The sequence below is a fragment of the Bufo gargarizans genome, chromosome 6 (assembly GCF_014858855.1).
Source record: "Bufo gargarizans isolate SCDJY-AF-19 chromosome 6, ASM1485885v1, whole genome shotgun sequence".
Taxonomy (NCBI): domain Eukaryota; kingdom Metazoa; phylum Chordata; class Amphibia; order Anura; family Bufonidae; genus Bufo; species Bufo gargarizans.
Window position 1 is genome coordinate 145994871 of NC_058085.1, and position 14396 is coordinate 146009266.

At 48.3% G+C, this 14396-nt stretch overlaps 2 protein-coding genes across 4 annotated transcripts in view; one reads left to right on the forward strand and one right to left on the reverse strand.

Annotated features, from left to right (window-relative positions):
- Positions 1-6410, forward strand: part of STRADA (STE20 related adaptor alpha) — a 32027-nt gene extending 25617 nt beyond the window's left edge. For all 3 annotated transcript variants that reach the window (XM_044298809.1, XM_044298811.1, XM_044298810.1), the window contains 2 exons: positions 5598-5640; positions 5723-6410. In XM_044298809.1, coding sequence (XP_044154744.1) covers positions 5598-5640; positions 5723-5875 — 196 coding nt within the window. In that variant the 3' untranslated portion in view covers positions 5876-6410. The remainder of the gene's footprint in view (positions 1-5597; positions 5641-5722) is intronic.
- A 4535-nt stretch (positions 6411-10945) lies between these two features.
- RNF113A (ring finger protein 113A) overlaps positions 10946-14396 on the reverse strand; it is a 38236-nt gene continuing 34785 nt past the window's right edge. The window contains exons 8-10 of the mRNA XM_044298813.1: positions 13856-13949; positions 11990-12096; positions 10946-11094 (exon numbers count right to left, since the gene is read on the reverse strand). Of these exons, the coding sequence (XP_044154748.1) occupies positions 11024-11094; positions 11990-12096; positions 13856-13949 (272 nt within the window). The 3' untranslated portion in view covers positions 10946-11023. The remainder of the gene's footprint in view (positions 11095-11989; positions 12097-13855; positions 13950-14396) is intronic.

The following is a 14396-nucleotide window of genomic DNA, read 5'->3' on the forward strand; positions in this document are numbered from 1 at the left end:
TCCAGCGGATTCTGTGACCACGTGGACGTCCCCGCCTAAGGTTGATCCTCCCGTGGCTCGCCTGTCCAAAAGCACTACTATTCCTGTACAAGACGGATCTTCCCTCCAGTCTGCTGAGGACCGTCGTACGGAATCCCTCTCCAAGGCCATATTTACTGCCTCTGGTTCGGCCCTTAGACCGGTCTTTGCCTCCGCCTGGGCTGGTAAAGCGGTCTCTGAATGGGGTTTGCAACTGGAACGGGAGTTAGGGTCGGACGTCCCTCTACAGGACCTCCGTTCCTTAGCCCAACTAATTGTCCAGGCCGGAAAATTTGTCTGTGAGGCCTCTCTTGATGCGGGTGCCCTCATTGCCCGTTCCTCTGCCCTGGCAGTTTCTGTCAGGAGGGAACTCTGGCTGAAGGTTTGGGCGGCGGACGCCGCTTCCAAACGCTCTTTGGCTGGCCTACCATTCACGGGTTCCCGCTTGTTCGGAACCCGTCTGGACGAACTTATATCTGAGGCCACGGGTGGGAAGAGTACTCACCTCCCCCAGTCCAGGCCGAGGGGCGCCCCCCGTGGTCGCGCTGGTTCGTCCCGTTTTCGGTCCTTTCGCAAGCCCACCGGGTCTAGACCCGCGGCCGGTTCTTCTTCCTCTGGCCCAGCCCAGGATAGACGCAAGAAGCCGTTTTTTCGGACGCAATCTACCTGGCGCAAGCCCCAGCCCACACGGGCTCCCACAGGCCAGCAGCCCTCTGCCTGAAGGTGCGCCCCCACCCACCCGGGTGGGGGGCCGCCTTCTACTGTTCAGGAACGTATGGCGGGCCCACATCTCAGACGCATGGGCGCTCGAGGTTGTATCTTGCGGATACAAGATCGAATTTGCGTCCATTCCGCCAGACCGTTTCTTCCGGTCCCGTCCTCCGCGGGATCCTGTACGAGCGGCCGCCTTCTTCACGGCCATTCGCTCTCTAACGGACAAGGGTGTCGTCGCCCCCGTGCCTCCGACGGAAAGGTTCAGGGGGTTCTACTCGAACCTCTTTGTGGTTCCCAAGAAGGAAGGCTCAGTGCGACCGATCTTGGACCTAAAGCGCCTGAACCGTTTTCTCCGACTGCAGAGATTCCGGATGGAGTCTCTCAGGTCCGCGGTGGCCTCCCTGGAAAGAGGGGATTTCATGGCCTCAATCGACGTTCAAGATGCATATCTCCACGTTCCGGTTGCTCCATGTCATCACCGCTTCCTGCGCTTCGCAGTGGGGGACGATCACTTCCAATTCGTCGCCCTTCCCTTTGGTCTGGCGACGGCTCCTCGAGTATTCACCAAGGTCCTGGCCCCTGTCTTGGCCCTTCTGCGTTCAAGAAGTGTTTTTCTTCTCCCTTACTTGGACGACATCTTGGTCAAGGCACCCTCCTTCTCTCAGGCATCCGGCAGTGTGGGACTCACTCTGGAGACCCTGACGCGGTTCGGTTGGATCATCAACCACCCCAAGTCTTCCCTTACCCCCTCCAGACGGCTGATCTTCCTGGGGATGCTCCTGGATACGGAGTTGGCGGAGGTCCGCCTCCCGTCGGACAAGCGTCTGGCCCTTTGCGGGTCTGTTCGCAGTCTCCTCCGTCATCACCGCCCTTCCCTCAGATCCAGCATGCGGTTGTTGGGGAAGATGGTTGCCTGTTTCGAAGCGGTGCCGTTCGCACAATTCCGATCCCGCACCTTTCAGAGGGCAATTCTGTCGGCCTGGGACAAATCACCGAGGAGTCTGGACAGGACCTTTCTTCTGCCTCCCCTGGCTCGGGCTTCCCTCAGCTGGTGGTTGCATATCCCTCTACGGGGGAGGTCCTTCCTCCCACTGAACTGGCTGGTGATTACCACCGATGCCAGCTTACGGGGGTGGGGGGGGGTTTTCCCTCCCCGGTCCGTCCAGGGCGTTTGGTCTCTATCGGAGTCCAGACTTCCAATCAATATTCTGGAACTGAGGGCGATTCTTCTGTCCCTCAGACACTGGACCCATCTACTGAGGGGCCACCCTGTTCGGATCCAATCGGACAATGCCACGGCTGTGGCATACATAAACCATCAGGGAGGCACTCGCAGCGCTGCTGCGATGCAAGAGGTGGCCCTCATTCTCCTCTGGGCGGAGGCGCACGTGCCGGCCTTATCCGCGATTTACATCCCGGGGGTGGACAACTGGGCGGCGGATTTCCTGAGCCGGTCCACCATCGACCCGGGAGAATGGTCCCTGCACCCAGAGGTGTTCGAAGCCCTTTGTCTTCGCTGGGGTCGCCCCGACGTGGACCTCATGGCTTCCAAATTCAACCACAAGGTCCCCCGATACCTGGCCAGGGCACGGGACCCGAAGGCGTACGGCGCCGACGCGCTCGTCCTTCCGTGGCGCGAATTCTCCCTTCTGTACGTCTTTCCTCCTTTCCCCCTCCTGCCACGGGTTCTTCGGAGGATCGCGGCAGAGGGCGTTCCCGCGATTCTGATCGCCCCGGATTGGCCCCGCCGGTCTTGGTACGCCGACCTAATGTTGCTGTTGGCAGACGCACCGTGGCCACTGCCCTCCAGGGAAGACCTTCTCTCTCAGGGACCGATCTTCCACGAGCATTTAGGCTCGCTACGTTTGACGGCGTGGCTATTGAGACCGCCGTCTTAACGCGACGGGGTTTCTCCGCGGACGTAGTCCGCACCATGATCCGTGCTCGTAAGCCCGTGTCCTCTAGGATCTACTATCGGGTTTGGAGGTCCTATCTGGGGTTCTGTGAGTCCCGGAGCATCCCACCTCTCCGGTTTTCTCTTCCCACGATCCTGTCCTTCCTCCAGTCGGGTCTGGACCTGGGGCTGAGCCTCAGTTCTCTGAAGGGACAGATTTCGGCGCTGTCTATTCTTCTCCAGCGTCCCCTGGCCCCTCTGGGGCCAATTAAGACCTTCTTACAAGGGGTGGCTCACTCTGTACCGCCGTACCGCCCTCCAGTTCCATCCTGGGACCTGAATGTGGTGCTCTCGGCGCTCCAATCAGCCCCCTTCGAGCCTTTACGGGAGGTCTCCCCTCGCCTTCTGTCCTGCAAGGTCATCTTTCTTGTGGCCATCACATCTCTCCGACGGGTGTCGGAGTTAGCGGCTCTTTCTTGCTCCGAACCTTTCCTGATCTTCCACCAGGATAAGGTTGTGCTTCGGCCTGTCCCGTCCTTCCTGCCAAAGGTGGTCTCCGCCTTTCACATCAATGAGGACATCGTCCTTCCGTCGCTCTGTCCCTCTCCTTCCCACCCCAGAGAACGGGAACTGCACCGTCTGGATGTGGTCAGGGCGTTGAAGATTTACCTGGAGGTCACCGGATCCTTTCGGCGCACGGACTCCCTGTTTGTGGTTCCGGAGGGTTCGCGCAAGGGTTTGGCGGTCTCCAAGGTGGCTATTGCCCGTTTCATTAAACTGGCGGTGTCTGAGGCTTATCGAGCCAAGGGTAGAGCTCCGCCTTTCAGCGTCACTGCTCATTCCACCAGAGCAGTCGGGGCTTCCTGGGCGCAGAGGCATCGGGCCTCGGCTGAACAGTTGTGCAAAGCAGCCACTTGGTCCTCTCTGCACACTTTCACAAGGTTCTATAGAGTGCATACGCATGCATCAGCGGATGCTGCTTTGGGCCGCCTGGTTTTGCAGGCAGCGGTTTCCTGATGCTCCGGTGGTGGTCCGCCTTGGGTTTGTGGTCCCTCCCTTCTTGGACTGCTCTTGAACGTCCCAAGGTCTGTGTCCCCCAAGGAAAATGGGCGAGAAAAGGAGATTTTTGTATAACTTACCAGTTAAATCTCTTTCTCGCTCTTCCTTGGGGGACACAGCACCCACCCTTCTGTGTTTGGTTACGGGGTTATGGTCTGGCGCCCCGTTGGGTTGCTGGCTGGTTGTTTCCATTGTTGGTTGTTATCCTTTCACTACTTGGACACGCAACTGGTAGCCTCTATCTCCAGGCTGAGGGTATAGCTGATGGAGGAGGGGCTTAACAGTTTTACTTAGTGTCACGCCTCCTAGGGAGCTGAGCTATACCCAAGGTCTGTGTCCCCCAAGGAAGAGCGAGAAAGAGATTTAACTGGTAAGTTATACAAAAATCTCCTTTTTGGAGTCAATTTGTTCTTATTGCCTTCTTATCACTACTATTATTTATTATGTATTTATATATTTAATTATATATGATTTTTTATATATGTGTGTGTGTATATATATATATATATATATATATATATATATATATATATATATATATATATATATATATACACACACGCAATCGCGCCTGTGCTATATTAAATCAACATACCGCCGATAATGTTAATAATAAACAGGACAGGCTCATAAAATGTTCATTAACATGTAGGTAACCCCTCCATTACACTATCAACAAAGATGATTATGCATAAGCACACCCAGGTCTGCCTGTCTCCCCCTCCACCCCTGGCCTGCGCACCAAAAATGGTTTTAAAAACCCTTGTTTGTTGTCATGTGTATTACTGTCCTGATGAAGGGGGCGCTCCGCCCTTGAAACGCATTGACTGTAAAAAAAAATCCCTTTTACTAATACTTACCTGGTACCAGACTCCTGCTGACAGCGCCGACACATCTTTCCTTCTTCTACTGTACTGATCATTTATCCCGACAACCGTACCCACGGCACAGGTAGGAACCAAGGCAGTAGCGCGGGCATCCCATGTGCTGATCGGGCAATATCAGCAAAGTACAACATAGCCGTTGGGACTTTTTGCAGCAGCACATGGTAAGCGCAACAGTTTTTATGTTATCACCCTAATGAAACAGCGCCACGCATGAGGCGCTGCCTCCTGTCCCTTTTCTTCTTTTGCACTGCTCCCTTCAGCCATATGGAAGGTAGCCAAGCACTTCTACCTATCTGATACTTCTGGCAGTCCCATAGAGATGAATGGAGCGTTGAACAAACAGGCCTGTCTGCCGCTTTATTTAAACTGGGGAAACATTTACCCCTGTTCTCATGACGGGGCTCCCAACGGGCGAACCCCCACCGATCAGAAACTTTCTATTCTAAGGATAGGAGATAAGTTTTTGTAATAGGACAACTTCTTTTAATGAGACACCTATCAAGAGCTAATTGTCTAATTTAAAGGGAATGTTCAACATGTTGCTTTAGAGCAGGAGGTGCTGAGCAGATTGTCTAGATTCAGTAGAACTCTGTCACATCGAACTTCGGCCAGAAGTTTCAATGGAGTGAGCATGGTGTCACTGCATCTGTGCTCAAACCCTATGGGAGTGACGGGAGGGGGGCTTATGGCTAGGTTCCCCTATTCCGGCGATCACTGAGAGGTCTCAGTGTTCGGACTCAGTTTTATTGTTAATCACCTATAAGGCGATAAATATTTGTTGCTGGAATACCTCTGCATAATCATTGCCCCGTCAAGGCTTAGGAGTCCAGCGGGCAGCCCTTCATCCACTGCTCAGTATGCACAGGCTAATCTTCCATGGGGAATTTAAAGTTCTACTGTCATCAGACAGTGGCCTTTTAGATAGATTCCCACATCAGCAGTGGATAGAGAGGGGGGGGGGGGGGGGGGGGTTTAATTTCTGGCTTCTTACTTTTGGCATCATGACCTTTTCTTCTTTGTTGTAGGCCGAATGCTGGCACACTGCTCAATCATTCCTTTTTCAAACAGGTAAATAGTTCCTATGCCTTCTATCAAAAAGGGATAGTCCTAAAGCGGTATGATACTTAAAATCTAATCTTTCCACTTCCAGATAAAGCGCAGAGCGTCAGAAGCCCTCCCTGAGCTACTCCGTCCTGTGTCGCCCATCACCAACTTTGAAGGAGCAAGGAATTCAGAGCCCCAGGGTGTGATGGAGTTGGCAGCTGATCTGGAGCACTTGGATGTGGACGATTGGGACTTTTGAGGCAAAAAGGAGGGCCTGGGTAGGGGATGGGGAGGATACAAATCCTGTTAATGTTTACACAGCATAGGCCCCATGGGAGGGGTCTCACTTATTGTAGGTGCATGAGGAAACCTACCACCAAAAAAAGTGTAGACGCTGACACTGGTGTTAGCGAAGTTCACCTCTCGCTTTGTTTCCATTCATGGGGACCGGTGCACTGTGCTGGAAACCTGTTCTATCAATGCTTAGTTAACCTGGTCGGCACTGTATGGATCTAACACATCACTGTTAATGAGTGAGTGAACATGGGGGCCACAATGTCCCTGGTGTAACTCAGGTGTCGTGGTCACCTGCTAGTAATACACATGGGAAGCCTTTTCATTGCTGGTATGCTCCTGTAATGTTTAGATAAATCCTGTTTATCTCCACACACTTCTTGTGATATATAATCATTCAGTCTTACAATAGCACTTAAAGACGGGGCAGTAATACCAGTGTGGTTTTTAAGGTGATATGCATGTGATTTATTTTATTTTTAATAAACTTTTATAGCTCACCCACCTGAAATCATCAGTAGGCTGACATCTGACTTCACACCCTTCCCTTTAAAAATGTAGAATTGCAGGACAACAGAATGCATTTTTAGGAAAAGGGATATTATAACCAGTGGACCTCAGCTCGCCATTCTTTGGTGCTGTATTAGGAATGACCTTAGTCACAATTATCACTGTAAAGGCTCATGCACATGACTGTTGGATGTTTTGCAGTCCTCAAATTGCGGACCCGCAAAACACAGAAAGCAGCTCCCTTATTGGAGAGAGGGAAGGAATTATCACAATGGCCGCCCCCCAAACCACGTTTACAAGTTCTGTCTGGTATTGAAGCTCGACACCATTCACTTGAAAATGACACTACCAGACATATCCCATGAATACGTGTGGTTCCCAGATAACTCCCCTTTAATGGAGCTATTTAAATGATGAAAGTGTATTAGAGAACTGCTTTAGGAGCAATATCCTAAGATACAATATAGGTCCATCATGGGCAGGCTGTAAATGGGGCTTATGGGATAAGAAACCATATGGTCCGTCTGTTTTGTTTCCCCCAGAAATGGGGCACTCTTGTGTCTGGATTGGAGCACGGCCCCCCTGGGTTGAACTGGTTTAATACTGCACAATCCATGGGCAAGAGCAGCACGGTTTCTTGGGGCAGACCATTTTCAGCCCCGCTGAGGGGCAAGATATAGGATTTATAATACATAATCTGTAAGTACAACTAATATGCTATTTCAGTATGAATAGGAGGAAGGAAACACATGTCTGAATGTTCTCATGATGATTCATTCTAGATTTGCACGTTTTTGGGGTGCAACACATGGGGTTTGGTGTAAGTGTCTTCAGAGTACTTCTTTTTTCAGATATACTCTGTAGTCTGGCAGAACCTCATGATTGTCAGTATCCTTCCTCCTGTAATACATACAAGGACTGATCAGAACACTGAATTATAAAGCGGACAGTATTCTGAATAGCAGATTTAGATTTCATATAAAGAAGGGTCTTTCTTGTATTTTAGTTAAATTTGATGACACAGTCATTGGCTGATCAGATTGCATCTAGTATCTCTAGCCCCTTCCACATGCAGAGAACTTTCCCAAGCTTGTGACCTTCTTATACTCAATCTGCACCAACCGCAAGACTTCAGTAGCACTGTCCACCTGGATAATAACTTGTTCCAGTGCCACTGTCATCTATGAGCAGAGCGTGGTATTGCAGCTTGGCCACATGCAGGCGAGCTGCAATACAAGACACTGTTATGGAAAACAGTGGTGGCTTTATATTATTTTTTTTTTTTGTAGTGTAACTGGCAATTTTTAAATGTGTAGGGAAATTGATAATAGATTATTTTTTTTTTTTAAAGTTATTTGATTTGGGATTTTGTTAATGAAAAAAACTGAAGTTGTCTTTTGTTAGTGAGTTGCCCATCTGCATTGTTCAGCACAGTACTGAATAGTAAAGATATGCCTACCCTGCCCTCACCGTCGTCTTCATATATTCCCTAAAGCTGGCCATGAATGCTAAAAATTTACATATAACTGCGGCAATATATTTAGTGAGCGCACCGGACACTGTCAGCACTCTACTGACAGTGTACCGATGTTAGACAGGAGTATGTATATTATTCATGGCCAGCTTTAGGGAATATATTAAGTAGAAAGTGAGGGCAGCGCAGGAATGTCTTCACTATTCAGTACTGCGCTGAAGAGGGGTAGCTTACTGCCAAAAGACATAAAAAATCCACTCAAAGTATATTGAAAAAATGTTTATAATCCATTTCCCTATACATTAAAAAAACCTCCCCCAATCCCTTTAAGAAAGCAGCAGCAGCACCTTGAGATGTCTATGCTTTCACGTCAGTGGCATTAAACCTGGGACATCTAAGTCTGACCTGTACATGTAGGCTAGCGCACAAATATGTGTAGTCCGGTGCATTATGACATGACAAGCTGGAGATTCTCTATTACATGCATATTGTTGCCAAACTAAATAAATTTTAACTGTTTCACATAACTGATTCTGATGTCCTGACTACAATCACAGCTGTCAAGTATGCATCAAATATTACATCTGCGAGTAGGTGACTGTCTGCAGTATGTACTGCTGTATTTTAGGGAGACCCTCCATTGACCGTTCCATTCATAGCAATCCCCTGTGCTAGAGCTTGTATCGCTCCAGGAAAATAACATGCGTTACTCGCTGTTTGGAGACATGTTGTCACCATGAAGCATGTCCATGTCACCAATAGACCCTACTGCTGAAGGATTGTCACTATGTTGCACTGGAAAAGGTGCCTGCTGCAACACTTGCTAAGGAATTAGGCTACTTTCACATCTGTGCTTTTGCTGTCCAGTTTTGTGATTTGGCATGGGATCTCAAAACCACAGCAAAATGCATCCGTTTGAATAATACAACTGACTGCATCTGTTCAGATCGGATCTGGTTGTATTATATTGAAAATGAAGAAACCAGATCCAGCACTAAAACCATTGTAAGTCAATGGGCGCCGGATCAGTTTTTTTTTTGTGTCCAAAAACCCCCCGGATCCGGCACTATTGACTTACATGGTTTTTGTTTCCCATGCTGCACCCTGTCCGACATGGGAATGCAACAAACCGGAACGGAATGCATTCTGCTGCACTCTGTTCCGTTTTCTTCAGTTTTGTCCCCACTGACAATGAATAGGGACAAAACTGAAGAGTTGTGCTGCGGTTTTGAGCCCCAGTGCCAGATCTCAAAACCGGACAGCACAATGAATATGTGAAAGTAGTTTTAGCCCTTTAAGACACCAATTAGTATAAACTGAACTAGGGCTGCAACGATTAATCGATGTAATCGATTATATTCGATAACTGGATTCGTTGTCGACGAATCCAGTTATCGAATAATTGCCGATTCGTTGCTATTCGGGCGGGCGGTCGCTGCATCTTTATTTTACCTTTTTACAATGACGCTCCTGTAACAGCCAGGCAGAGCGGACGGCGGCGTAACGTCACTCACTCACGTGACACGCCTGCTCCGCCTCCTTCATTCATGAGGTGGGCGGAGCAGGCGCGTCACGTGAGTGAGTGACGTTATGCCGCCGTCCGCTCTGCCTGGCTGTTACAGGAGCGTCATTGTAAAAAGGTAAAATAAAGATGCAGACGTGATTAGTCCGACTTACTGCGCCACCCACAGATCCCCCTCTCCATAACTGCGCCGCCCACAGATCCCCCCTCTCCATAACTGCGCCACCCACAGATCCCCCTCTCCATAACTGCGCCGCCCACAGATCCCCCCTCTCCATAACTGCGCCGCCCACAGATCCCCCCTCTCCATAACTGCGCCGCCCACAGATCCCCCCTCTCCATAACTGCGCCGCCCACAGATCCCCCCTCTCCATAACTGCGCCGCCCACAGATCCCCCCTCTCCATAACTGCGCCGCCCACAGATCCCCCTCTCCATAACTACGCCATCCACAGATCCCCCTCTCCATAACTGCGCCACCCACAGATCCCCCTCTCCATAACTGCGCCGTCCACAGATCCCCCTCTCCATAACTGCGCCGTCCACAGATCCCCCTCTCCATAACTGCGCCGTCCACAGATCCCCCTCTCCATAACTGCGCCGTCCACAGATCCCCCTCTCCATAACTGCGCCGTCCACAGATCCCCCATAATAGTGTCGTCCACAATTTGTTTTAATATGGCCTTTGAACATATTTTTTCAAGTAAGATCATATAAACCTCTGTTTTGTAATTTTGTCGTTTTTGCCGATTAATCGTAGAAATTAATCGGCAACTAATCGATTATTCAAATAATCGTTAGCTGCAGCCCTAAACTGAACTTTTCCGTAAAATCTTCAGTGCTAGCTCGGAGCAACATGTAACTGCACCAGATTTTTTTAAGTACTATCACAAGACAGTAGGTACAGGAGCTCAATACCAGAAAATTACTGATCAGTTTTATCCTAATGCATTCTGAATGGAGAGCAATCATTCCGTTCAGGATGCATCAGTTCAGTCCCTCTTAAGTTTTTTGGACAGAGAAAATACTGCAGCGTGCTGCAGTTTCCTCTCTGGCCAAAAATACTGATCACATGCCGGATCCGGCATTAATTTACATTGAAGTGTATTAGTGCCTGATCCGGCATTAAGTGTTCCGGCAAAACGGATCTGGCTTTCCGGTCTGTGCATGCGCAGACCATTAAAAATTCAAAAATAAAAAATTATAATGAATACCAGATTTGTTTTTCCGGATGACACCGGAGAGACGGATCCAGTATTTCAATGCATTTATCAGATGGATCCGGATCAGTTTGACAAATGCTATCAGTTTGTGTCTGGATTGCCGGAATCCTCTGTCGCAAGTGTGAAAGTACCCTTACATGGCACCAGAACTTAGCCTGTTTCCTCCATAGCATCTTTTGGCATGTACAGTCTTGCCAATAAAGTCACTACAATCCTCCATACTCTTAACAGTGTGTTGGATAGTTCAATCAATATCCTAGATGTGGTACTGGATATGTATCTGATAAAATATCCCTCTTTATTCTCTTACAATACAGAAAGAAGTACACATTTTTATATAAAGTTTATTGAATAAAAAAAAAAAAAAAAAGTGCGGGAAAATCAGCTAGCCCTGTTCTTCAGGGGAATCGCTGTCTTCCTGCTTGGCTTTGTGCTTCTCCATCTTTGCAATCAATTCTGATAAAAAAAAGGCACAGAAAGAAAGTTATATATATGAAACTGAACTGAAATCTTCCCACTTTTTCAGTACTTGGCAATTACCTTGTACCTTGCAGTGTAAAGCATGGTGGAGTGACAAAGCTTGTCAGCAGCATGCATCACTGATGAGAAAGGAGGGGGGTTTCACATTCCAATAAGATAATGTAGCCATAGTCACTATCACAGTTGCAAGCATCAGAACAGAAAAATAAATTAAGTGCATGGTGCCCAGCAGACAGTGTCACTTCTTGGTCACATGTTAAAAATAAAATAAAAAACACAATACATTTTTTTTGTAGTGGCCCTCTGTATAAGAAAGCGCAATCTGCTGTGCTTTCCTGAAGAGCTGACCGAAAAAAAAAAATAAAAAAAAAATAAAATGCTGTGGCAAGCAACAAAATAGTGAATTGAGGCTTATGGATATGTTTAACCCCTTTCCGACCTTTGACTGTAAATTTACGGCAGTCAGGTATTTCTAAATGGCGCCCTCTTGCGTGAGCACCGGATGCCATGGCTGTTTTAGAGCTGGGAACTATGCTACTTTGCATAATACCCACCTCTAAAACAGCCTAGGGCAGCGCTATAGACAGCTACCTCGGGTTGGTGACATCAACGGGCTCACTGCTAGGCAGAAGTCTCCACCTAGCATAGTGATGTAAAGCCCAGTACGTCACTGGCAGTAAACAGACCTTGTGATGCAAACAAATGCTCAGATGCTCCACTCAAAGACAAGCTTATATCCGGGTTCAGCCCTGAACCTGCAGAGCCCCTTTAACGCTGTTTTATTCTATGCGACGACAACTGCAGCAGACAGTGCTGTCCAGCCACTAAGTAACTTTTAAATATTCCAGGATCTGTAATGAGGCACACATACCTTTAGCTGGGTTAAACACTCCATTTGTTTGTGTATTACACACATAGCAACGCTGGGATTTACGGTAATGCTGCAGGGCACAACCCTCGCAGAAATAATGCTTACACCTAGAAGAAGGGTAAAGAATCAGGGCCAATTAATAGAAAATGAAGCATATAAAGTTGACTGCAGATTCACTGTCCATATTGGAAGTAGGATAAAATCCTGGGAAGCACGTGTATGTTAGGGATCGACCGATTATCGGATCTACCGATATTATCGGCCGATATTCAGGATTTTGAACGCTATCGGTATCGGCATTTATTTTGCCGATATTCCGATAGCGTATGGGGAACACAGATCGCGCTGCTGACAGCGCTCTCCGTGTTCCCCTTAGCAGCAGCACAGGGGAGAAGGAAGCAGCGTCTCCTCCCCCTGTGCTGCTGCTGCCGCCAATGTAAGGACAGGGAACAGGAGGAGGGGAGGAGCTATGGCCACTGCTCCACCAATGAAGATTAATCTATCATTCATTCATATACAGGAGGCGGGAGCTGCAGAATCACATAGCCGGCTCCCGGCCTCTATGAGCTGTAGCTGCGATCTGCGGTAGTTAACCCCTCAGGTGCCGCGGATCGCAGCTATTGCTCATAGAGGTCGGGAGCCGGCTATGTGATTCTGCAGCCAGCTCCCGCCTCCTGTATATGAATAAATGATAGATTAATCTTCATTGGTGGCGCAGTGCGCCCCCCCAACCCCAGTATTAGACATTGGTGGCGCAGTGCGCCCCCTCCCCCTGCTCCTCCGATCGGAGCCCCAGCAGTGTAATGCTGGGGCTCCGATCGGTTACCATGGCAGCCAGGACGCTATTGAAGCCCTGGCTGCCATGATAAGCTCCATGCTGCTGTGTGCACAAAGCACAGAGCAGCAGGGACAGTGTGAGCTCCTATTCACCCTGATAGATCTCTATCAGGGTGAATAGGACAAGGGTTCTAGTCCCTAAGGGGGCTAAAAGTTAGTAAAAAAAATAAAATAAAAAAAGTTACAAAAAAAATAAAACACCAAAATATTAAGTATAAATGAAAAAAAGATTTACAAAAAAAATACACATTAACAATAAACATTAATTTTCAGCAGATTTGTGGGAATTTTAATTTTTTTTTCAAAAATGAAAATTCCCAGAATATCGGTATAAATTATCGGCTATCGGCCTGAAAGTTCACAAATTATCGGTATCGGTCCTAAAAAATCAATATCGGTCGATCCCTAGTGTATGTATAAAGATATATACCAAGTCAATGGCCAAATTTACAATAACCAATAATGATAAAGGGGTTACCCAACCCCTATAAAGCCCGGTCCTCTCCTACTGGTCATACTTACTCAGCTCCCCAGCACCCATGTCGCTTCTGATGCCCGCACGGGTGCCACTGCATCTCCCTGACGCACAGATCGAAACAGTCGGGAAGGGGGACAGCCAATAGCAGGCTGCAAAGGGAATGAGCCTCTCTAGCGTTACCTACGCCGCCTGGGCATTATAGGGGTTGGATAACCCCTTTCAAAAGAGAGACTGGCTAAGGCCGAATGCACACGGCCGTGAGCGGTCCATGGTAACATGGGCTGGATTCCTGCTGCCGCCGCAGTGCAGTAATGACACTGGTATATATCATACCAGTGTATTACTGTACTGCGGCGGCAGCAGCAGGAAGCGCATGGCGTCATAGCAACCAATAACGCCGTGCGCTCCTGCTCTCAGCAGGAATCGAGCCCGTGTTACCACGGACGGCTCAGGGCTGTGTGCATTCGGCCTAACACTTTCCTAATAATGCAGGTGAGATCTCTTCTCACATTGAACTTTTCCGGACAACCATGGCAACTCACTTCACTTACTTAGTAATAATTGGGTTCTTGAAGGAATCTTTGCAGATGAAACATTTAAAGGGCATGTCTTCTTCATCGCTGCTAACCTCATAATTCTCCTCATCTGAAAAACAATGTACAAAGCGATACAGTTCCACGTTTACAACCAGTAGCCATTATGCAGCATATTATTTCTGAAATCATACATGAATGCATAACTTCTATGGTGGGGGTAAACAGGAAATAATGGTTTCCTTTTCAAACAGTCTGATCCTATTGGGCTCCCGAGGATGAGCAGCACCAGTTTTCTGGCAACCACTTATTCCCTTACTTCATTAAAAACAATTTGTGTACTGCAATCTTACATTTCCATATCATCCCTCAGCAGCACACTAAGGCCCCTTTCACACGAGCGAGTTTTCCGCGCGGGTGCAATGCGTGACATGAACTCATAGCACCCGTACTGAATCCTGACCCATTCATTTGCGTACTGCACATCACCGGCACTATAATAGAAAATGCCTAATCTTGTCTGCAATTGCTGACAAGAATAGGTCATGTTCTATTTTTT